The sequence below is a fragment of the Vicia villosa genome, linkage group LG7 (genome assembly GCF_029867415.1).
Source record: "Vicia villosa cultivar HV-30 ecotype Madison, WI linkage group LG7, Vvil1.0, whole genome shotgun sequence".
NCBI lineage: Eukaryota > Viridiplantae > Streptophyta > Magnoliopsida > Fabales > Fabaceae > Vicia > Vicia villosa.
In genome coordinates, this window is record NC_081186.1 from 85280803 (window position 1) to 85307997 (window position 27195).

Here is a 27195-nt window from a genome sequence, read left to right on the forward strand (position 1 = left end):
GGAGGTGGTGGAGGTTTCCATAACACAAAATAGTAAGAAATGCATATATGCCTCCGAAAAACGGGAGTGACAGAAAAGGCCATACAAGAACCTTGCTTTTTGAGCTGTAGAACAACAAATACATAGAAGAAACCAGCTTTAGGAAGTTAGAATAACACTCATATTTATCATGGATTAAAACTATACTAAATTTGCCCTAAAACAAGGGTGGAAATAAGGAAATACCTTCATCTAGTGGGAAGTAACAACATATTGTATGCCAAAGGCCACACGTCCATTTTACATCACTCATAAACAAGCACTTTCAATCCCTAATATTAAAAAGCCCTGATTCATCAAACCCCAAGGCTATGTTTGGGAGTTTGGAGGGGAGGGGAGGAGAAGACTTCCGAAAACGAATTTTTAAATAAATATAGAAAAATATTTGACATTTTTTGAAAAAAATGATTTTGTTTAGATTGATAAAAGAGTCATTATCATTACAAAATTTTTATTTTCAAAATAATATAACAACCTAAAAGATATCTGGAAAATTTATTTCCATGACCTATTATTTTGTTTGTGGAAACTCTACCGGTATCTCATGTTTCCACCAAGGATCAACCTGACAACACAACAATTCAAAGTTCTTATGTCCAGGACGCAATTTATTGATAAAAACTTGTTCCTGACGGGGCTTGTAAGAGAAACCTAACACACATATACATGACTAAACATGACTATGCACTCGTTAAATGAGATTCCTCATTCTTAGTCTTACTATCATTTATTGTTACTAATTGCACGTTTAATTCAATTGTTAGATAGTGTTAAATTGACGTCGTTTATGTCGATAAAGTCTAAGTCCGTTAATTTTATTTCTGAATTGCATGTGTGGTGGCAAAATCCTTTGGTTTATTTGAATTTAGGATGAGGTTTTCGTACTTGATCTTTTGATCGTGTTGTAATCTTTTGCGTCCTCTATGATTCATCTTGTGTTGTAAGACCGCTTTTGTTATAATCCATTTTGGTTTTTTTTTTTTTAAAATTAATTATTTTCTAATTTTAAGAAGCTCTTCTCTCTTTATATCTAATGTTTCACGATCAATAATAAAATTAAAATATATATATATATATATATATATATATATATATATATATATATATATATATATATATATATATATATATATATATATATTTGAATATCATCTTTACCTATTATTGTCAATATATACCTTTTTGTTTTTAAAATGAGTTTAGATTAATGTTCTATTTAACTATTTGACATGACATATTTTTGAGCTTACACATATTACAATAAAATATTTATTTGATAATGATTTTTCTATTACAAGTTTATAACTTATTTTACTATTTTATAATTTATTTTTCATACGTTATTCTAAATAGAATTTTAACTATAGCGTATATTTTATCATTTTTTTCTTCCACTTTTATTCTAATAATTTTAACTAACACTCACTTTTATTCTTTATAATTTATTTTAACTTAAAATTAAATAATTATGTATTAAATGCAATAAAATCAAACAATTATGTCATTTTATATTTATCAGCTAATTGAATTGTTAATTTTATCAAACACTTCAATTAGCGTATCAAATATCAATTATTAGTCATCAACTATAAACTATAAATTATAAACTATCAGTCACTAGTGATCAATCATCAACTATAAGTTATATATCAACTGCGCTTTATCGGTGAATGTTATTCTTACAAAACATATCTTAAACTTTTTACATATAAATAAAAAAATGTAAAAAGATATCAAATGACATATCACTTTTACTAAACAAATTTTATTAATTTTTGTTGTGTTTTCACCCTTATAAATAAATAAGGGCCGGTCCAACCCGTTTAGAGGCCTACAGCAAATTTTAAAGTGAGGTCTTAAAAATATGCTTTAAAATATTAATTTTGTGGTTGATAAGAATTGAACTCAAGACCAAAAGAAAAAGAGGCCAATGTTTTACCAACTTGCCTATAATAATATATGTAGCTCAAGTATCATTATATATTTTCATAACTAAATGAAAAAAATTTGAGGCCTTTTTTAAGCCCAAATTTTTTAGGCCTAAAGCCCTAGCTTGGGTAACTTGACCCTTAGGCCGGCCCTATAAATAAAGTAAAATTGAAAGAAGATATTGCTCAATTGAAAAGCATAGTTCATCTAAAAAAATATATTGATAGGTTATACCTTGTCACTAAGATTCAAACTCTAATCTTACAATTTTTTCCTAGTAATTACTATTAAAAGATGAAAATTATATTAAAAAAACGTAAAAGTGTCAATCATTTTAAAGATATTTTTTAATTAAAGTGATATTCCCTTGAAAAGGATGAAACATACATTAGTAAATGGTAGTATTATTTTCTTGAATTAAAGGTTGGGCAATGCAAGATTCGTTACCCACTTGTAGTTGCTAAACTTCAAATACGCTAGTGATAAAAAGAAAAACTTCAAATACGATAAAATAATTATTCAAAAATAACATGATCAATAATCAATTACACTAATGGATTTGATCATATTTATACTTAAAAAAATTAAATGCATTTAATTATTATTTTAAATAAACGTGAAATTTAAACATAAAATTTTCATCCAAAAAGTAAAACGTAGTTTTAAATTAAGTATACATTTTGTTTATAGACGAACACAATTGTAATTATGTGTGAGGCAGACCATTACACTCATAGTCAATAGTAGTATTAGTTAGGCTTAACTACTTAAGTGACAAAGTACTAAAAGACATGATTATATTATCTTAACTAAAACAAAGGTGGGGCTGTGGAAGATTCGTTACATACTTATAGTGTCATAACTTCAAAGATTCCAAAATAATGTAAACATGGCTTTCACTTTCTAAGTTCTAACGGTCAAAAGGCAAGCAAAAGTATGTAGACTATTTAAGAGTGAAAAATATTGTAATTTTCTTTTGTATCAAGTTGAGAAAATGATTAAGACTTGTTTTAAATTAAGATAAAGTTTCAAATATTAACTTCTTTTTTGGTCTCCTTGCAAGTTTTTTTTCTCACCAAAGCGGAGAAGGATGTGAAAATGTTTGGAGGATTTATTATCGAAGTATAGTTGAAGTGATAAATGAGTTCTCACTAAGAAATGGAGATTTAGAAAATACCGAGTTTCATTTTTGATGAAAATAATATTTAGTTAGTATCATAATTTTTCGACACGAGCTCTGAATTACTAAAGTAAAAAAAATATAGTGGAGCCATAGAAATTTGCATAACAAATCACTACAATAAAAAAGTTAATTTGACCAAAGGGTTATTTGTTAGGAGTAGAGCTGTCAAAATGGGCTAGCCCATATGGACCGGCCCGCCGGACCCGAAAAATCATAGGGCTTGGGCTTTAAAATTAGAGCCCATATTTTTCAGGGCCTTTTTAGCCCAGCCCTGAAAAGCCCGCTACCCATTATGACTAGCCCATATGGGCCGTGGGTAGCCCATCAGGCCTGCATAATTATAAATTTTAAGAATATATATTAATATTTATATTATCTTACTCCAAAATAGCATATTGATTTTTCTTATTTCACTAAATTTTATCTCTATTTTATTCAATCTTTTTCTTTTAAATATTATACATTAATATAATAAACATTTTTTCATTGTAATATATTAGTTTTTCTTTTATAATAAATATTCAAGTATTATTTTTATACAATTTAGACATATATTGTATTTAGAAAGACATTATATTATTTATAAGAGATAATATAGTACTTAAAAATGTATTATTTTTAAAATAACATAATTTTTAATTTTATTTATCATAAATATCATGGAGTTTTTATTTTAATTTTTTTAAATATAAAAGCCCATTTAGAGTCGGGTAGCCCGAAGCCCATCTAGGGCCGGGCTCGGGTAGTAAATCTCGAGCCCATATTATACAGGGCCTTTTTGGCCCAGCCCTGAAAAGCCCAGGGCCCGCTAGAGTCGGCCCGTTTAGCGCCGGGTAGCCCATATTGAGAGCTCTAGTTAGGAGTAAAACCTCTTGATAAAGTATAAATAATTTTAATAACATACATTTTTCCAAAGATTTATGAGGGGGTTAATATTCTTTGAAAATCAGCTTATCACAAATAAATTACAAAAAAAATAAAATCACTGACACAATAAAAAGAAGTAAAATCAATCTTCAGAATTATCGGTCTTAATCTTCTCTTCTTTTCCATTTCTGCCAACAAACGTCTACAAGAATAAAAATCGCTTGAGGTGTTGAGTCAATATGTAAGTTTGAGAAAACATATGCTCCAATCTCGATTGACGCTTTCATTCAATCCATAACATTTCTTCCACTTTTATTTGTATTTTCTTCGTACCTTGCATTTTTGCATTCCGTACTCCTTCATTCTTTACTAAATTCGCACCACATCATTTGTTTCAAGTGATAGTTGTGGTGGACGTAACAACCATTCTCCATCTAAGAGTCTCGTGTCTATAGAGTTTTATCCTCTTTTATTTAGTTGGCGGTTAAATTGCAAGCTCCACAGAATCTCTCATTTTTCTGGTTGTCAATTACTCAATTCCAGTCTTAAGGGATGTACCCTCATTCCAGTCTTTAGTACTTGAGAGCAGCCCATTAATTAAACAATTTTGATTCTAAAAATTTATTAAAAACTTGTGTTTGAGATAAGAGGCGTGTTTTGATTAGTCATGTTTGTTTCTTGATTAGTTCATAGAGTTTGACCTTTTCCGAAACATTTATGAGAAAGCTTACTTCACAATTATTGATAGAGATCAACTTTTTGATGATGTTTGTTATATTTAATCTTTTTGTGTTATTATCAAACCATGTACGCACATAGAACCATATGTTTTCCCCTTTTGATGATGAAAAAACATCTTTTGTGGAGGTGGATAAACAGGGTTAAGATGAAGAGAAATGGATTTAGACCACCTCTAGAAAAAAATTGATGATATTTCCACTTTGGTATTATAAAAAAGCGGGGAAAGTAAACAATAAAGTAAATATGAAGATATAAGACGCACATAAAAGATAATAATAAGATAATAGGATAATAATCAACAAAAATAAGAGAAGTAATCATATAGGTGGAGCAAATAAGTTACATATTTAAAAAAACAAAATAAATATAAAATAGAACATAACATAAAACACAAAAGGAAAACAAAATAGGAAACACACAGAACTATGAAACACTACTACTTTACACCATTAACATCATCAGCATCCTTCATATGTGCATCACCAGTATGATATTGAGACAATATGAAGATCCTCAAAGAGGCAAGATGATCTACAATGTTATCAACCCGAGTAGGCAGATGCATGAGAAGTCTAAAGTGATCATGTGGCAATATATTTTTCTCTTGTGTTCTTGCGTAGGGAAGAGCTTCAGAAGGAGTATGTAGATCTTGAGGAGTAAAAGGAGCTTAAGCAGCAGAAGGATGCTCTATAGAATTTTTCAGAATGTATACCCCCTTAGCTATTTTATCATCCCCATTTTGTTAAGGTTTTGCTTATATATCCTTGATTTACCTGAGCCACTTTCTTCCCATTCAACATCGATACCATCATAAACCATATTTTTTGTGGAAGTTTGAAAATCAATTATTTAAAATAAAATCATTTGATAAATCAGAGTTTGAAAACATTTAATGAAAATGTTTGAATAAGTATGCCCCGAAAGTTTAAAGTAAATAAAATTACTGAAAATAAAGGAAATAAGGGAAGAGAAATAACACCGGAGAAATATATAGGTTCGGCCAAGAACACATAATCATGTCCCTAGTAATTGATCTTGAGATTATCCACTATTCTTGAGAGCCCACAAACCCCCTTATATAAGAAAATGAAGTTTCAGACTAACTTCTAACCAAATAATGAGCACATCCTAAAGCGGTTAATCTTCACACCAAACGAAGATTTTATACAGGCTGATCTCAAACCAAGACAGAGTTTTGAGTTGGCCATCCTCCTAACTGAGCCATGGTTTTATACAAGTTGACCATGAGCCAAACCGAGACTTATATTAGGATGATCTCGAACTTACTGAGTTTTTATACCGGGCTGAACTCAGAAACAAAGTGAGATTTTACATCAGGCTGATCTCAAATTAATAGAGCTTTTAATCGGGTTGGGCTCAAGAACTGTTATGGAGATTTTACTGGCTAATATCACGAACCAAAAGAGATTTTTCTCTTTCATGGCATATCTCGTGAACCAAACGGAGACTAAAGACTAATCTCCGAATACAAATAAGAGATTCTTAAATAGTTTATCTCCCAACCAAAATAACGACTTCTTAAGGAAGAATTATTTACTAAAGAGAAAAATCTACTCTAGGTAAATTTACAATTTTTGCCCTCGCCTAGAATAATATTCTTCACTAGACCTAGTTAGGTGACTAGAGTTGCTTTTCTTGGAAAAGCATATGATTTGTGACATAATGAATTAGACAAATGTCTGGGCGAACAAAGCCTACGGTGAGTGGAGAGAACCTTGACTGAGGCTTGATATATCTCCATGTTTGAATGTTTGAAATCACTTATGATCCCTTCAATTTGAGTCTTCACTTTAAAGTAGTTAGACTATAATGTTGAATTTAAACAAATGTCTTTATCTTGATTCAAGAGGATATCTTGGTTAACCATATTGTCGAGCTTTGACCTCTTGAACTATCTTCCGTAGTTGCTTTACTTCAATTATTGCATCATTAAAACTAAGCAACTACTAGTTGACTTGCATTCTTGTTATCCAAAAGTTTTACCATCTTGGATCACTTCTGGACTATACCTGCAAGCACATAGATCCACATATCACACATTGGTTCCTTAATCTATCGAATCACATTCCTTACCTTGGCTGGAGTAGTACTAGTGTTGAAATTGTGTATATCAAGAAGTCTTTGATTTTATTTTTGGTTTGTTTAATCATTCTTTCTCTTTTTTCTATTCTTTGGATAAATCATTATGAGTCAAGTGAACTTCCTTATCTTTTTTTCTATATATTTTTTCTTTGAATTATTTTGAAGATGTCGCTATAAGAGACGTGATCTCACATTTTTAGAATGATAGATGATATAATGTTATCGTCTTTAATCAAATGCTTTGAACAATCATTGTTGCGACACCTTTGAGTTCCAGAATGTAAAGCCCTCTTACAACATGGATATTAAGTCATTCCTTTTGGTACCATAATCATTTTGGAACTTTTAGAGTTAGTGTACAGCATGTTACTTTCAGGAATCATTATCTGAATGGCCTTATTTTCATGATTTGTTTCTTATGAATAGATTTACTGCTATAAAAATACTTAGGTATGTTATGATTGGGGTCCTATTTCTATGAATTTTTTTTCTAAAAGTCTTAGCTATAGTTCCAAGTTGATAGCCTAATCCAGTTTTATTGTATGTCCTTATTGATTATCTAAGATAATATTCAAGTTATCCATTCCTTTGGTAAATTTACAAAAAAGTTATGAAAATATTCAATTTCAATTTTTAAAACGTTGTATTCCCCACACACTATAGATTTATCTCGCAAATTTTAAGAAAAAATAGAAGGAGGGTTTTTATTCAAGGATATTTGTTTCTACCTAAGAATATATTGTTTCAAGAAAGGAAATAGTCTTTTTAGATATGGAAACAATACTCTTTAAATTATTTGATTCATCACATAGATTTTTACAAATGATAAACAACTCATTATAAAGAATTTGTCCATAATCCTCTAGTAAAAACCTCTTTAGAATCAATTATTTCATTCTTCGCCAAGATCTGACCGGTTATTTTCTTTGCCGCTGCCTCTAAACAACAAACTTATCCCACCAAACATTTGCAGTACTCTTCATCCTGATCGCCACCATCTTAACTTGCTTGTTCTCGGGGACGCCCATAATGCCAAAGAACTTGTCAATGTCAATGTGCCAATCCAGAAACTCCTCCACTCCCATCGTTCCATAGAATAATGGAATTCCAACCTCCACTCGATAGTCATGGTTATATCAATTCTCATGATCAACTACTTCTTCCTCGAAGGGTTCTTCTTCTTCATAGCTCAAATTTTCAACAATAACATCATGATGATTGTTTCCACCCCGTGGAACCATAACTTGTTCTCCTCTTCTATCTCTTTGTTAATTCCCGTTGTTGCTGGCGTTGTTCACCTGATTTACTAGATTACCCATCTGTTCAGTCAAATCACTTAGAGTCACGGTAAAAGTCGTGGTAATTCTCTCAAGATCTTCTCTGGTCACCGGTTGATCTTCCTTGTTTGTCAAGCTATGAAAATAACAGGAGAAAACCTGCTCTGATGCTAATTAACGCAGTCGGAAACCCTAAGGAATAGCAAGCTCTAAACCTAGAATAAAAACACAAGATTTCAAGTGCAAAACCTGTCAGATAAACTCTGGAATCCACTAGATAAGAAAATACTGAACTTTATTAAGATCAGAGATAACCTTGACGACCACATCCAAAGGTGTTTAAATACATAAAAAGAAACCGTAATGTGCTTTTAATTCAAAACAGAAATAAAATATTAAAAAGAAACTCTAATAAAATTTTAATAAAAAAAGAAATAAAATAGAAAACTGCAAAAAATATTAAAAATATGTTTTTTGAGCTTGAAACAAACTCGGATGGCTTAAAAAGCTTTCATACATCATTGAATTTGTAATTTCACTCAAGTGCATTCGAGTATACTTTTTTTTATCATTTTCCTACCATACGTCTAAGGGTATACCTGGAAGTCTCTAACAAAGCAACATTTCGTATGCATAAGGAGTAATAATTGTGCATGTTCCGAATGCGAGCTACCTCCACTCAGCTCCACAATGGAGCTCTCATTTGCGGGGGTACATTTTCATGTAGGCAAACTCTCTCAACAATACCGATTCTCATACTAGTCTTATTGATTTCTACTTCATCACTTCAAAGCTGATAGCAAGAACTTGAGGATAACTGTTCTGGTCTAGCCAAAGGATCTGTATGACAGGCCCAATTCATAGGTCTAATCTAGCAAAGAGTGTTTTACTCACTGATGCACAAGTGAACCTTCGTCTCTTGACACCTCATAGGAGCACGCCATTCTCCATCGTCTCAATTTTTGTCACATTCAACACTCATACGCACTTCATGTCAGATCCACTAAGAACAATTCTAATAATTTATTTTATATAAGTGTAACTTTGAATCAAGCACAAAGATTCGTTTTACTCACACTTGCAATATTTTCACCTCCCTCAAATACTAACTTAAGCGTTAGAATATTAACTTTGTAAATACCCCTCTAACCATATCGAAAGTTTTGTCATGGTCTACATAATGGTTTATGTTATAAGATGGTAAATACTAAAATTAAGTAAAATGAGGCTGTAAACCTTTTATCCTAAACTAAATTAAGAAGACAAACGTTTGCTTGCATACATCAATTAGATCCGATCAACTATTTGAATTGATCTCATGGAAACTTCATTCACCTAATCAATATAATATAAAATGGAACCTTAAGAAGAAGAAAAAAAAGTTTATTTGCCACCCCTTACTTTTGACAAATCTCCGCATGCCAATACCACACTAGTCTCATTCAAATCATTACGTAGTAGGTTTACTTTTTAATATTTTAAAATCTATTTAATCAAATCAAACCGAGTAATTCATTTGAATGATTATAACTTGAGCTAAGTCTAAGGTATTAGGTTAGCAAATTAAAGAGAGAGCAAAAGCACCTTGATAGTATTACTAGAATATATTATTTAACTTTTTTGACAATATGTACCTTGATATTAATCTTTTACGTATTTTGACAAATTTGGCAGATGAATTGGTCGTAAGAGTTATATATAAATATGAGACACTTCCTTAGTTTCCAAACACACAACTTTCTATTTGTCTTTTAAGTATAATTATCTAGTTGATTATGGCTTCGTTTTGTTCTAGCATGAGTAGTAATTTTATCATTGGTTTTTCTCTTTTGGTTCTCGTGTTAATGGGGAGTGCAAATGCTTCACTTTCGAAAGATTATTATTATAGTTCTTGTCCAAAACTCTTTGAAACTGTGAAGTGCACGGTTGAATCCGCCATAGCAAAAGAGACTCGCATGGGCGCTTCTCTTCTGCGTTTGTTCTTCCATGATTGTTTTGTTAATGTACGTAATCATTTTTTCAATCCTTCCTCTCTAAATATATACGTATATTATAAGAACATATAATTTGAAATATTTTTATTTTTGTGAATGTGGCACTTAATATAAGATTGAAAGAGTACTATTTGTTATGGACTATACAAGATATTTGCGAATTTAAATTTGATAAATATAAACTATTGTAGGGATGTGATGGTTCGATTTTGCTCGATGACACATCGAGCATTACGGGAGAGAAAAATGCAAGACCAAACCAAAATTCTGCGCGTGGATTTGAAGTGATAGATCAAATTAAGTTAGCAGTGGAGCAAGTATGCCCGGGTGTAGTCTCTTGTGCTGATATCCTCGCTGTTACTGCTAGAGACTCTGTTGAAATCGTAAGTATTCACCAAAATTACATATACATAAAAACATATACATACAAATTTAAATACTATATGATATAGAGTGTTTGATTATATTTAAATTTCTCTAGCTTGGAGGTCCAAGTTGGGATGTGAAACTTGGAAGAAGAGACGCTAGAACGGCTAGTCAATCAGCTGCAAACAATGGCATCCCAGCACCAACTTCAAGCCTCAATCAACTCATCTCAAGATATAATGCTCTTGGTCTTTCCGCCAAAGATTTGGTCGCATTGTCTGGTATGTTACATTGACTATAGTCCCATCAGGGCCGTCTTTAAAGGCTCACTATTGCACATAGTCTAAAATTTGTTACGATTATATGTACTAAACTATTTTTAAATGATGATACTTGGACTAGGTGGTCACACAATTGGACAAGCGAAATGCACAACCTTTAGAGGCCATATTTACAACGACACCAACATCGACACTTCCTTTGCTCGCACAAGGCAATCAGGATGCCCTAAGCCATCCGGGTCGGGAGACAATAACTTGGCACCCCTCGATCTCGCGACACCAACATCTTTTGACAATCATTACTTCAAGAATCTTGTTGACATTAAGGGGCTACTCCACTCTGACCAAGAACTCTTCAATGGTGGATCCACTGATTCCATAGTCCATGAATATAGCATAAATCCAAACGCTTTTTTCTCTGATTTCGTCGATGCCATGATCAAGATGGGAGACATTAGTCCTCTAACTGGTTCAAATGGTGAGATAAGAAAGAATTGCAGGATTGTGAATTCATCAAGTTAAATGATGTTGTATTAAATATATGCATCTTTTTATTTAATTTAAGGCTGGATCAGCATATTGTTTTTTAATTAAGTTTTCTTTGTATTTTTATTTTGCTCATTGTGTGTTGTCGGGTAATTATATAATTTCATGTTGAATAATGAAGGAGAAAAAGCTTTATATATCAAGGTTTATTTCATGTGAAGTTTATCGTTGACTATTTTAATATTGATTTATTGTGAATTTTATTTCATATTTAATAAACAGCCTGGGAAGCTCTAAAAAAATTTAAAAAGATTTAGTCAATGTTTTACAAAAATGATATATTAATTCTGTAAAATAATTAATTTTTTCTACTCATTTTTAGTTATTATTTTGTGAGACATTTTTATTTATTCTTTAATGCAAGTAAGAATTTCAATTTTTTTTTAAAAAGGTCTCTGTCACAAATAAACCAGTATTAATCACTAGAAACTCTATTAAAAAGATAAAGATGAAAATGGAAAGTGCGCTTCCAATTATATAACTTACTTTATAAAATCAATTAGAGTTGAAATATTTTTTGGTTTAAAAAGTTGAGGTATTTAAACTAAATTAATACTCCTAAAAAGAATATCATTTGTCACTTATTTTGTACAATTTACTTATGATATGCTTGAATTATCATACTTAAATCTTTTACTGATATCAATTTTGTAAAATTATTTTTCTTTCAATTGATCTTATGAACAAGTGAAAGAAGAGAATTTACCACCTTGAATTATATATCGTTTTATATATGGATCATGCTAACAAGTGTCCTTAGGACACTCTTTAAGAATACTAAATAAAGAAAATATTTTTTATAAAAGTCAATATTTCAATTTCTAATACATTTTTAATGCATTGAATACATGTATTTGAATACATGTATTTACACAAGCTTTTATAAAATCCCATTTTTAAATTTACTTGTCACAAGTTACTCCCAAATTTCAAAATAAAAATTATTACATTCCAAGAGCAAAAACAAATCATAGTGGTATTATTACAATTTACAATCAAGTTTAAAAGGAATAAAGAAGAGGAAAAAATGTAGAAACCAACTCATGCAAAATAATTGATAAAACTAAAGACAATTTTATCTCCATAGTCTTCAAACTCTTTTCTCCAAGTAAGAACTATCTAGTTGTACAGGATAAAGATCAGTGGCTACTGAAGAAGAAGTTGTAGCAGTCCATGGCCCTTCCATGGATATGCTATGATCCTGATAATGTTTTCGCATTGCTTCCATTTTCTTCTCGTCCAATACCTCACTTGAATCTAAAACCAGTTCTTGGATTTCAATTCTACCTTCTAGCATGCTTACCACTGAGGACATTGCTGGCCTGAGTGATGAAGTCACATTGGTGCATAAGAGGGCCACATTTATCATCAATATTGCTTCTTCTTTCTTGAAATTTGAACCCAATCTTTTATCAACTAGCTCTAGTAGATTACCTTCTTCTTTCAAGACATGTGCCTGGTAAATAGAATAGTATAAAATAAAAAATCGATTAGTATAGTCAAGATCGAGTGCTAGATCGTAAGATAGTAGTAAGATCTTACACGCTAAGCATGCGTGACAGTGCTATGATCAAAGGAAGATCGTTTTTTTCGCTGGTGTGGTCAAGATCGAGCTTTTTGAAGCAAGATTATTAAAAAAATGTATTGTGCTAACGATTCAAGTTTTAAGATCTTTCACAAGCAAATTGATTCTACTTAAGATCTCGTGTTTGACTATATTGGTAATGATTCCTAAATACAATTGGCATGATACAAACACAACGACAAGATACTTACCCAATCAAGAAGATGGAAAGCTTCTTGTTTTTGTCGAAGAGTGGTATTGTTACTACCATGTAAGATTTCTAAGGCAACAATTCCAAAACTATAGACATCTGCTTTGTCGGTCAGATAACCATGCATAGCATATTCTGGAGCCATATATCCACTGTAAAATTAAAATATATATATATATTAGCAACATGAAACTTTTGAAATAAACACAAATCCATTTTTTTTTCAATAGCTTGCACTATGAGCAAAGTAATTAATAGGTGCTAATGTTTCAAAGACTAAGTCATGCTTGTGTAAGTATGAATACTATTTGTTGATTAAATAAATTTAAATATAGAACTTACTATGTCCCTGCTATTCGAGTGCTAATGTGAGTGTTCTCTTCTTCATCAAGCTTGGCCAAACCAAAATCGGATATCTTTGGATTCAGATCTTTATCAAGCAACACATTAGTTGCTTTAATGTCTCTGTGAACAACTTTCAATCTTGATTCTTCATGTAGATATGCTAAACCTCTAGCAATACCAACACAAATCTTGTATCTTGTTGGCCAATCCAATCTTATTTGCTGTTCTTGAGTCCCTTTATTTGTGAAGGATATAGATATTAAAAAAATGGTACCATTTAGTCATAATTTAGAAAAATGTGGAATATAAATGACAATCAAAGTTGGCCATGTAGAAAAATTACCGAATAAAGCACGAGCAAGACTATTATTTTCCAAATATTCATATATCAGCATTAACTGATCTCCCTCCACACAACATCCATAGAGTTTAACAAGATTAGGGTGCTGCAAAGCCGAAATCATCCCAATTTCGTTTAAAAACTCACGATTTCCTTGCTTTGATTTAGAAGAAAGTTGCTTGACTGCTATCAATGTTCCGTCTGACAGACGTCCCTGAATTTTGAAAAATGTTATATGTAATTTAAGAATTTTTACTAAACAATAGGAAAAATTATAATTTGTTAATACCTTGTATACTGGACCAAACCCTCCTTCTCCAATCTTATTGGAAATATCGAAGTTATTTGTTGCTCCTTTGACTTGTCTTACGTTAAATAAACTCATTTGTAGATCTAAACCCTTTACCTCTGTTAATTGATGCAAAATAAAAATCAGATGCATCTTAATACTAAAATAACTCTATTATAAAGTTGCAAGTGTCTTGGCACATGAAAAGTTTATGATTTATCCTTTTGATTACCTTTTTCTAAAGAGTTTTTCTTTCCAAAACAGCCTTTCCAACGAAGTATACAAACTAAGAGAATGATAACAATTGCTACTGCAGCCACAATTCCAATCACAGCTCCTGTAGATATGCTGCTGCTTCCATTTTCAGAAGGATGTGGAAAATCTGCAAGATTATTAAACAATATTTTATCAGATCACAATATCGAGATGGTTTTAAACTACAGTCTACAACAGTAATTGCGGCCGCAATATAAATGTTTGCAGTATAACTTCAATTGCGGACGCAACTGCAAATTTAAACTATGAATATTATGAAATTATGAACTTCGGAAGTATAACTTACCGGATTCAACAGATATAGCGGATATAAGAGGACCATATACTGATCTAAACGGTATACTAGTAGTCCCTTTTCCAGCCCAATATAAGCGAATCTCCAAAGTACTATTAGCCACAACAGCAGTGAATGGTATTGTTACTGCTTTACCAATTCCTCCGGCTTTTTTTGCAATATTAAAGTCCTTTTGTACTAGATTTCCCTATAACATTTCAACTCAAATGTTAATACTTCGCAATGATAACAAGCCTAAATATAAACGATTCTCCAAAGTACTAATAGCCATGTACCTGAATATAGATATCGAATAAACGTCTTCCTAGACTGTTATATGTTTGATCATCGGTAAACATGATTTCGGCAAAATGTAGATTAACTGTGTAGTTTCCATTTCCAAGGCAAAATCCATAATAAGTCAAAGATGTGGGAGAAACCCGTGCAGTCGTGAATAGTTCAGCATTGGCCATAGAAAGTGCAGATTTATTCGACCATGTATAATAGTCTCCAGCGTCATTATCCATGAAGTTTCCAGTTGTGCTAAATGCCCAATTTTTTGTTCCACTCTGGTGGAATCTTGCTGGTCCTGCTGCATCGCCATCATCATCGTATGAGCTTCCATTGACTGTTACCCGGCTTTCCACCACAGTTTATATGAAGAGCATATGACGCTGGCACAAGCAAAGTAAAGTGAGAAAACAAAATAAAGTTGAAAATGTTGAAACAAAAGTGAAATCTTAGTAATCGACAGGAATTTCACCGCAAAGAAACTTACTTTTAGGACAGACAAAGCTTGTCAAACAAGAAACCTTTCCTCTATGATAATGACAGAAGACAAAATAAGTTAGCATAATCTCAAATAATCAATTCAAGATTCCTAAGAAGAAAATGAAAAGGTCATAGATAATGAAAAAATAATGTAGCATGTATAACAGAAAACTTACGAGTCATTGCGAGTCGAAGTACTAGAAAACAAGTTCCTGTGATACATATGAAATGGTTGTGAATCAAATAGCTTCTAAATTTCGAAAAAAAATGCATATAAAGCCGAGAATTCTTACACATTTCCATCTTGACATGTCTGAGTCCCTTGGCTTTGGCTGAAGTCATTGTATGAAATATCTCTATATACAAGTTATAAAATTTGAGTCAGAATTTTATAATAAGTCAAATAAAGATAAATTATGAAACTGTTTCGACGCTACTTGAGAATCGACGCTAAAGATAGTTTATATACAACACTCATACACCTCAACGGAGCGTCTTTTCTAAAGGACAAAACTGTGAGGGCTCTCGCACCCAAAACGGACAGTATCTTGTAGCACAGTGGCGTAGACTTAAGTTCGACCAGACCAGAAACATTTAGGAACTCCAAATCCAAAGGAACATAAAGTATATATTTAGCATTTCAAAGAAAACTCACAGGTTGTCAGCTTTCTGTGTCCATGAAGGGACTGGTCCAGTGAGAAGGTTTCCAGTTAAATATCTGCATAAAAAATAATGTAAATAATTCAATATATAGAATTTAATATTCATTAAGGACTTAATACTAGTAGTAGCACTTGTGGGATAAGAGCTATTCTTACATGTAATCAACTTTTCTTAGGGGGTCATAGTTACTTGGAATCGGTCCACTCAATTTGTTAAAGCTGAGATCTCTGAAAGCGAAACCAAACCAACGACGAGTTTAAAAACCGCATAAGAGAATGACAAAAGAGAATTTAACATGAATTGAAATGAAACAAAATTGAGAAAGTATGGGATTACAAGTTTTTTAGACTAGTCATTGATCCAAGATACTGAGGTAGTGTTCCATTGATGTTGCAATTCCTTAGAATCCTGTGAATAAAGAAAGATAGATAAACAATGTACTATGAGTACCTTTTTTTTTATGCTATCTATTTCTGAAAGAGTGAGTGCAATCATGAATCAACTCACAAAGTTTTCAATGTCATGTTACGAAGATCTGGAAAAGATGAATGTTCAATTCCATCTAAATCACTGATTCTCCTGCATTATTTTCACATTAAATTCACAACTAATTAGTCAAATAAGAAACTTAATTTTGAAACATTGTTTACTATATAATTAAAAATATAAATTATCATTACCAAAAAATATATATATAAAATATCATACATACAAGTCAGTTAATTTTTCCAAAACTGAAATTCCAGAAGGAATTGGCCCACTTAATCCACTTCCTTCAATCACTCTGCAAAATCAAAGCAGATCAAAAAAGAGACAAGTTAAACTCAAGCAATTGATGAAAAACAGTTAAAGTAGATAAAATAAAATAGAAAGAGAAAAGAAAGTTGTTACAGTTTTTTGAGACTTGTCCAGTTTTGAATAAAATCAGGTATCTTCCCGGTGAACTGATTGTCTCCGAGTCGACTATACATAGTAAAATTGTGTATGAAACAAAGAAAAGTTACTATATGTTCAAAACCAATGTTCTATAATTTAGTCATTACTTAATAGTTCAATAAAAATATGATTCTTACACGTCTTGTAATGTGGTGAGATTGGCCAATGTAGCAGGTAATTCTCCATCGAAATTGTTGGAAGAGAGTAACCTAAATATAATTAACAGCAACAAAAATTATACACCGAAAAAATGATGTTTGTCCCTAATCTCTTTATAGTAGATTTAGTAACAAATTTCGTGACCGAGTAAATGAAAATGTAATAAAATAAAGTGCTTACAATCTTTGAATTTGTGTAAGTTTGTCGAGCCCGGATGGAAGATTTCCAGAAAATTGATTGGATTCCAACACCCTGTTAAAATCATGTTAAAATACCTACAAAATTTAGTTAAAAACATAAATAGAAAAATTGTATTGATTAGAAACTCACAAACTTTGTAGAGTGGATATGTTTGTTATAGCTGTTGGTATTGAACCACTTAATCGATTTCCAAGGAGGGAGCTGTAATGATTAAGAAACATGTTGTCAATGTCATTAGCTTCTTTATTACATCAAATTATTAAAAGAAATTAATTATAAAGTCTTAAAAAATAAATTAAAAAAATGAAATAACAGAGAAATCATACATTTTAATCAGATTCGTGGAGCCCCATTCTTTAGGAATGGTACCGTTTAAATAATTGCGGGAAACATCACTGTAATAGGTGGAGAGAAAAATAAATTAATATCAGAATGTTTTTTTTTTATATGTCAGGTAAAAAATAAAATAAAAATACATAAATATGTACAAGTAATAATTGAATAAATGAAACTTACAATTCTTGAAGATAAGGCAGCCTGACCAATTCTGATGGAAGAGTGCCAGGGAGATTTTGACTTTTCAAAAGTCTACACGTACATTCATACATTTATTAGTAAGTTGATTAAATTAATAATAATCATTTAAACACAATATATTATCCTTCATAATTATTTAATTTTACAATTTATTATCATATCTATCTACTCATGCAAGTGGGAGAATAGACCAATGTATATACAAGTTGCAAAAAGTACAATATAAAAACAGACAAAAAAAGTAGATGCAAAAAAAGTCCAAAATAAAGAACAGATAGCGTACGTTTTCATAAAACAGCATGAAAGCAGCACTACAAAGTTGACGAAACCAACATGTGAACAATTATTGCATTAACAATTCTTTTAATAAAACACAAGAATACTTCACCAAATAGTCTATTTTAGTAACTTATTAGGGGTGCCAATTGGCATACCCGCCACAAAAAAATGGAGTTGGGCGAGCATATTAGAGGGGTCGGCAGAAAATATTGACTCCTCCCGCTAAAATAATGGGAAGGATGGGGAACAGAGTCTGCAAAAAAACGAAGGGAACAGACATAGTAGAGAATGTGGGCTTAAAACATTGTCCATTACACCAAAAGTTGCGGACAAAACGGGTATGTCTATCTGTCCGGTCCATTTTACTACCTATAATGGTATATGAATGAAAATGAGGACTACATTTTTTTCTTATATGTTTCAGATTTTTATTTACAAGAGCTATTGTACTTATACAGTTACACATATGTTTCATTGCTAATTTTTTCAAGATTTTAGAGTATTTTTTTTCTTTAACACATGAGTTTTTGAAATATTGAAAGCAAGAGTTTTTTTCCTATTAAAAAAAAAGATACTACCCTTAAATTACTAATTCTTTTATCATAATTATAAGCTTTCCTAATTTAGCATAAAAAAATAAGAGTAAGTTTTTGATCTCACCACTAAGCATTAGATACACTATTAAAGTTAAAAATCCACCAAAAAAATTCTAAAAACTAATTTCATTTTAGTTATCTCTATAACTTTTAAGGGCAATTGAATATATTTTTTTTAGTAATATATTAAAACAGAGAAGGGTAAAGAGATTTACATGTTAGTCACATGACAAACAGAGGCATTGACATAGGTACAATTGCATGTGACAGCATTTTCACTCCCATTTACTTGAACAGAAGAAGTCCAATTTTTTTGTCCACTACATGGATCTACATCGAAATCCCAATTCTTCTTTCCAAGTGTCTTAGCAATATCTCTAAGAGCATCCACTGCAAAACCAAAAACAATTTTAGATATCTACATAAACTATATAATATATTGATAATATGTATCTGAGTGAGAAAAATAACCTTCATCTTTTGGCAGAGTGGCTCCAAAAACTAAGGTGGCGAAGAAAAAGATTGCAAAGAGCCAAAGAAAGAAGAAACTAAGAAAACTTTTATTCATGCTTGTTGAATACTTGATATGATGACAAAATATAAAGCTTCAAATTCAGTAGCAGAAAAAAAACAGCTAGAGATATATCATATAGATATATGAATATGAAAGGTGAGAAATTGTAAAGAACTTGTTTGCTGATGAGAAATGAAGAGAAACTTCAAATAAGTTTAGGGTCGGCTTTATAGTATAGTATTATTGACCTATCAAAAACTTTGGTTAATAAACAAAATGTGCTTCTGTATTGATTAAGACAGTCAACTGTGGACTTGTTGCCCAATTGTGCAATTATATACATGGAATCTCAGAATATAGTAATACTTGGATAGAGATCAGTTTTTAATGTAGCTTGTTGAAGACCATTTCATACTTATATGCAATGTTTTAAGTACAGGTATACGGTTGCGCAAAGACTTTCGCAATTTCGTTCGTACAAGTGTTGTGATACTAATTACGGCTGTCTCAGTGTTAATTGACCATAAATTGTTCTTTATCATAAAAACTGTAAATAAAAATATCGGCACCGACACCTTCAAATACTCCTTTGTCGCGGTTGTATTGTGTGTATGTAGAACGTGTACAGTGTATACAGTACAATAAAACCAGTTGGTGATGACAGTTGTGACTATAACTCTATCTACCACACGTTTCTTATGAATGATACCTAGTTGTATAATATTCTAATATATATAAAAAAATAAAATATATTAACTTTACGACCATAATCAAACCAATAGTCAATGGCAGTATAGCACCCGGTTCTTAATCAAAACTAATAATATAATATACATAACACCAATGAGCAGAGCCTAATAGCAGCAGCATCTTAAAAGTCTTCAGTCAATATATATATATATATATATATATATATATATATATATATATATATATATATATATATATATATATATATATAAAGGTTTGCTCCTACAGAGTGGAAATGTAAAAAAGGTGAATTCTTATCTACCCATCTCAAAAAGTTGGGTAAGATTACCTCCTTTGTAAAATGCTTTGAAAAGAACAAACATTTGTAGCATTTTAATAAATAATTAAATGTGCTAAATGAGATGGAATCATGTGATTGGTTGGAGGTACACTACCCAACTTTTTGTGATGGGTAGAGAAGTTGTCCCCGTAAAAGATTATGTGATGAGAGAAAGATGAATTTAATGATGATGAAATTACTGTGGTGTAACACGGCCATTACTTGACATAACTGCTAAATAAGGACCCACCATATGGGTGCTTGTGTAGATATAGAAGATCCATCGTTGAATTTGTTTTCTTGTTTCATCAATAATATCTAGGAAAAGATAAAAAGCCACGGTTCTCAGGTTTTTTGGTCACAAGCAAAGTCACGGGCTCTAGCTCAGGTTACGTTCATGTCCCAATGATTCTTTCTTTGCTACATGATTTGCAATTATTGGATGTCAATAATGTGCATCAAACCTAATTCTATTGGACGCAGAGGGGGTGAGTTGGAAAAACAAGTCTCGCTCGCATATTGATACTTCGAACTACACACCGTTTATATGTCATGTGTCTACTAAGAACAAAAATCTAACCTTCCAACGATATTGTGATTTGTGGGTATTGAAGGATTATTCGTAATTATTTGGTGCATCTCGAACACTTTGTTCAAAGATAAAAACTCAATTTAGAAAAACAATTTGAATTTTTCAAAGCGACAATGCCAAAGAAATTGTAAACTTTTTCACGTCTTTCAAGTCCTTTTTAGCTTCTCGTGGTATCATAAATGAGTCTAGTTCACACACTCCACAACAAAATATAGTGTCACAAACCAAATATACTTCCTCCGTTTTTTATTATAATTCGTTTTAGACTTTTCACACGTATTGAGAAATATAGTGTCATTGTTGTTTAGAAAAAATAAATTATGAAGGGTTTTACAAAATTATTCTTCATTAATGACATGGAAAAGATAAATTTAAAGAATTGAAAGAAAAAAGAATTCTAAATATTTAAGGGTGTAATAAGAAAAATAACATTAATCATTTCTTCGCATAAAGCTAAGGGGTTACCTACACCTATGGCAGCTAATCTAAAGTTATCTAAACTTGGATTTGGTTATCTCAATGATCCAACCTACTACAGGTCCATTGTTGGAGCTCTCAAATATGCCATCATAACCATAAAAGATATTAGTTTCTCAGTCAATAAGACTGCTAATTCTTATTTCAACCTCTTGAAAGTCATTGGGCTGCTGTCCAATGGATTCTAAGATATCTCAGAGACACCATACATCATGGTCTCCTTCTAAACCCTGCTCCATTGTCCAAATCATAGACCATTAATGCATTTTCTGATGCTGACTAGAGAGTTGATCCTGATGGCCGGAATTCCACGTCGAGGTCATGCATCTATCTTGGCTATAACTTAGGTGAGGGTGGTACAAGAAATAGATTCTAGTGGTCAGATCCAGCACTGAAATTGAATATAGAAGTCTGGCCAATACTGCAACAGAAGTTTTATGGCATTAGTCTCTACTCCATGAGCTCAAAGTTCCCTACACTACTCCTATTCTATTTTGAGAAAATTTGAGCATTGTGGCTCTGTCCCACAACCTAGTGTTGCATGCCAAGATTAAACAAATAGAATTGTACATATTTTTTCTGAGACAAAGTGATCAACAGAACTCTAATTGTTGAACACATTCTTGCAACTGATCAGTATGCTAACCTAAAAACAAAAATTCCTTTTCTCTTAGAGGGACAAACTTAGAGAGGTGGATAAAGGTTCTCTGTCATAGACTAATCCTCCTGAGAATGAAAGGGAGATATTCAAGTAATTGTAGTATCAATGCAGTCTCTGCGTTAACTAAATGAGTAACAGTTTTGGTTAACAAAAAAGATTGAGTTATACATTATCTTGTAACAATCTTATGCTAAGTCAGCATAATTGGTAGCTTGATATAACAAACCCCATGCTAAGTCAACATGGTTGCAACTAACTCATATTAATTAGATTAGAAGCCACTATAAATAGTTGTCAACTATTAATTTGTAACAGAACTATCATTTATATCCAATCATAACAGAATTTCTCTCTTACTCTCTACTCTAGAGAATTCTAAATGATGAATTCTTCATCTTCTCTCACTTTCTAATAATACTACCAATATTGTTGGATATTCAAATGCAGATTGGGTGAGGTAGTGTGAATGATAGAAGGCCTATTTTAGGCTTTTGTGTTTGGTTTTGAGGAAACTTAATCTCATAAGAAAGTAAAAAGAAAATTGTTGCAAGGTCAACTACAAAAGCAAAGTATCATGTTATGGCCAATATTTCTTGGGAACTCCTATGGTTGTTAAAATCGTTAAAATATTGTGAACTAGGTCCAAAAGAACTTATGTGTAATAATCAATCAGCATTAGATCTTTCTTCAAATCCGTTTTCTCATGAGAGGACTAAACATATAAAAGTTGATTGCCACATTACCAAAAAAAACATTATCCCTCAAAGAGAACTATAATTTTAGTATGGGAGCACTGCAAATGCATTTGTCTAGTTCATGTTTAATAGCAATAGAAAATGTATCAAACAAGAGAATAATTTTGATGCTTTGTTCGTGTAGAATTTTTTATCATCGTTTATATGACTTTTAAGTTAGATACAACAAGTCAAAAATTTAAATGAATCGAATGGATTTGATTAATTGACAGTGCAAAAATTTAAAAGAATCAAATGCATTATCAAATAGTTTCAAAGCTAATAAAGTTGAAACTTAACATGCCATTTTAATATTAGAAGGATTTTGCAATCTAATAATTTGATTTGAAAGATAGAAGTTTGTAGGGATGTTACTAGTAACTACCCACAACTATACCAGAATCTTTATAATTAAACTCATTAGAATAGATAATAACAAACCTTTGTAATAGAATTTGTTGTGATTGTACAGGCAAGCCTTGAAGATGAACTTTGTGATAAATCCCCAAATTTCTAGGGTTTTGTGGATTGTAGAGTAATGTTGTAAAAAACGATACCAATAACAAAGTATAATAGGGAATTATAGGGGAGAAGAAGAACACAATAATTGGTTATAACCGTTATTCTTTTACTTTCTCTTAAAACAAGATTACAAGTTTACAAGAATAACAAATAACCTCTCTCACCCTAAATTAGGATTTGCAGCTTAGCAATGATGAGAGACTAGTATGCTATTTATAATAAAACCTAACATACTAACTAATGGGCTTTTTCAGCAAGGCCCATTACACAAGCCAACTTAATAAACAAGCTAACTTAACAAATTAGGGTTTAAACACTAAAACCTAATTTAACATGCTAACACCTCTAGCATATTCGACATCTGCATGCTAGACCCATCTTCGACTACAGCATGCACACTTCGACACCAGCATGTGAACAATCCTTCGACTTCATGCTTAACTCTGTCGAACTGTCGAACCAAGAAGCTACCCTTCGACAATACTAGAGTTCGATCCAATATCTCACAAATCTCCACCTTGGATCTAACTCTACAACATCAAGGGAACAAACTAGCTTTCTTCATGCAGCTTTATCAACTGCATACAGTGGAAAAACTTGCAACTCGGCAATGTCTTGGTGATCATATCAGCAGCATTGTCTTCAGTCGAAACCTTCAGCATTTGGACTTCTCCACGCTCGATTACTCCTCTGACGAAATGCAGCCTCACATCAATGTGCTTAGTTCGCTCATGATAGGCTGAATTTTTCGACAGGTGTATTGCACTTTGACTATCACATTTAACAGTGATACCTCGACCTTGAAGTTTCAGCTCATTCGCAAAACCTTCAAGCCACAATGCTTCTTTCACAGCTTCAGTTAGGGCAATATACTCCGCTTCAGTGGTTGATAGAGCAACAACCTTCTGAAGTGTTGCTTTCCAACTAATTGCAGTGCCAAACATAGTGAAAACATATCCAGAAATAGATTTTCTGGAATCCATACAACCTGCATAATCAGAGTCGACATATCCTTCTATTACTGCTTTACTATCTTCACCCAAGGTTCCACCATAAATTAGGACTCTATTCAGAGACCCATTTATGTACCTTATAATCCACTTCAATGCTTGCCAGTGAGCCTTTCCAGGATTCGCCATGTACCTGCTTACAAGACTTACTGCGTATGCTATGTCGGGTCTAGTACAGACCATAGCATACATCAAAGAACCGACTATATTAGCATATGGGATGCTATTCATATAGGCTCTTTCGACATCAGTACTGGGACACTGATCAATACTCAGCTTGAATTGAGGGTTTGTTGGAGTCACAACTGGCTTCGAATTCGACATACCAAACTTTTCAAGAATCTTCCGTAGATATGCCTCTTGAGATAGGCATAACTTCGACTTCTTTCTATCTCTTCGAATGTCAATTCCAAGAATCCTGGAAGCAGCTCCCAGATCCTTCATATCGAACTCCTTATTGAGTTCAGCCTTCACCCTCATCACATCTTCGACACTGTTGCTTGCTATGAGAATATCATCCACATAAAGCAACAAAATAACAAATGAATTACCAGGTCGGAATCTGAAGTAAACGCAGTGGTCGAACTGACTTCTAATGAAACTTATGCGTGCCATGAACTTGTCGAATATCCTATTCCACTGTCGAGGAGATTGTTTCAGACCATACAAAGATCTCTTTAACTTGCACACATAATCTTCCTTCCCCTTTTCGACATACCCTTCAGGTTGCCTCATCAGGATCGTTTCATCTAGATCACCATACAAGAACGCAGTCTTCACATCCATCTGTTCCAGTTCAAGATCGAACTGTGCCACCATGGCAAGCAACATTCGAATGGACCTATGCTTCACAACAGGAGAAAACACATCATTGAAGTCGACACCTTCTTTCTGAGTGAAACCCCTTGCAACTAACCTTGCCTTGTATCTTTTCGACGTCACTCCTTCAATTCCTTCCTTAACTTTGAAAATCCATTTACAGCTGACTAACCTTGCCCCAACAGGTTTCTTGATCAGTTCCCAAGTATGATTATCATGAAGAGATTTCATCTCATCATCCATGGCCTTCAGCCATTCAGTCTTATTTCGACTCCTCATAACTTCCTTATAGTCTCTAGGTTCTTCGTCTAGAACCTCACTTGCAGAGATTAAGGCATAAGCTATAAGATCTGCATATCCAAGTCTCTGAGGTGGCTTGATGACTCTTCTCGACCTATCTCTCGACAATAGGTAGTCATCGTCAGTTTCCTCAACTTCAGCATCTTCTGCTTCTTCTTCGACTTCATCTGGGATATGCAATTCAGCATCAACATGCTCCACCTCAACAGGAATCTCTACCTGTTCCAGCTCTTCGTCAGATGTTTCTGTACTTCGACCAACATAATCAGTTTTCTTAAAAGCCATTTCAACTTCATTGAAAACTACATCTCGACTGGTGATACACCTCCTGTGAACTGGCTCTAGGCACCATAGCCTATAAGCTTTGACTCCTTCAGGGTATCCCATGAACATGCATTTCAGAGCTCTAGGTTCGACCTTGTCTTGCCTAATGTGAGCATAGGCTACGCAGCCAAATACTCTCAGTTTGTCGAGATCTGGTGGATGTCCCGACCAAACTTCTTCAGGTGTCTTCATATCTAACGCTGTCGAAGGACATCTGTTTATCAGATATGTTGCTGTCGAAACAGCCTCAGCCCAGAACACCTTTGTTAACCCCGCACTAGTCAACATGCATCTGACTCTCTCCAAAATAGTTCGATTAAACCTTTCAGCCAAACCATTTTGCTGTGGAGTACCTGCAGTAGTTCTATGCCTTGCAATACCAGAGGCAGCACAAAAACTGTCGAATGCCTCATTGCAAAATTCAAGGCCATTGTCGGTTCTCAACCTCTTGACCTTTCTGCCGGTCTGATTTTCAACCAGAGTCTTCCAACTTTTGAAATTCTCAAAAGTTTCATCCTTAGTCTTCTGGATGAATACCCATAATTTTCTGGAATAATCATCTACTATGGATAGAAAATACCTTGCTCCTGAATGTGATGGACACCTTGCAGGCCCCCAAAGATCAGCATGGATGTAATCAAGGGATCCATGTGTTCTTTGTTTGCCTTTGTTGAACTTCACTCTGCAAGATTTTCCAAGTACACAGGGTTCACAAAACTTCAGCTTTTCGACTTTGTCTCCACCAAGCAGATTTTGTTTCCCTAATTCGACCAGACCCCTTTCACTGACATGGCCCAATCTCATGTGCCAGATTTCTGTTTTCGACAAAGGTTTCGTGGATGCAACATTTGTCGAACCACTTACAACTTCAGCCTCAAGGGTATACAAGCCTTGTTTCTTCACGCCTCTCAAGACTTCCTTCGAACCCTTCATGACTCTTAGGATACTTTTCTCTCCTTGGAAAACATATCCTTTCTTGTCGAATTCACCAAGAGAAAGCAGATTTCTCTTCAAATCAGGAACATACCTGACTTCAGTCAACAACCTTATTGACTCATCATGGAGCTTGAATCTCACAGATCCAACACCTGCAATCTTGCAAGCCTTGTTGTTTCCCAGCAATACTGATCCACCATCTTGATCACATAATTCCTCGAACAAGTCTTTGTTTGGAGTCATGTGCCAAGTGCAACCTGAATCCATAATCCACTCCTTCTTAGAGTCACTGCTTGAAACCACAAGAACATCAGATGATTCGAAATCATCTTGAACAATGGCAGCGTTGCCATTATCCTTACCTCCATGATATTTCAAGCGTTCAGGGCACACCTTTCTTGTGTGACCCTCCTTCTTACAATGGTAGCATCGAATGCCAGATGCTTCGCCACTATAAGTCTTCGACTGGCTTTTGCCTTTCTTCTTGTCGAACTTACCATCCTTTCGTA

At 32.9% G+C, this 27195-nt stretch overlaps 1 protein-coding gene and 1 pseudogene across 1 annotated transcript; one reads left to right on the plus strand and one right to left on the minus strand.

The window, feature by feature from the left end:
• The first annotated feature begins 9864 nt into the window (after nucleotides 1-9864).
• LOC131621053 (peroxidase P7-like) lies at nucleotides 9865-11463 on the plus strand. The gene is made up of 4 exons (XM_058892259.1): nucleotides 9865-10142; nucleotides 10325-10516; nucleotides 10615-10780; nucleotides 10902-11463. Exons 1-4 carry the CDS (start codon nucleotides 9915-9917, stop codon nucleotides 11300-11302), a joined length of 987 nt encoding a protein of 328 aa, XP_058748242.1. The 5' UTR covers nucleotides 9865-9914; the 3' UTR covers nucleotides 11303-11463.
• Nucleotides 11464-12253: 790 nt separating this feature from the next.
• LOC131621052 (probable leucine-rich repeat receptor-like serine/threonine-protein kinase At3g14840) lies at nucleotides 12254-19811 on the minus strand (annotated as a pseudogene).
• Nucleotides 19812-27195: the final 7384 nt, after the last annotated feature.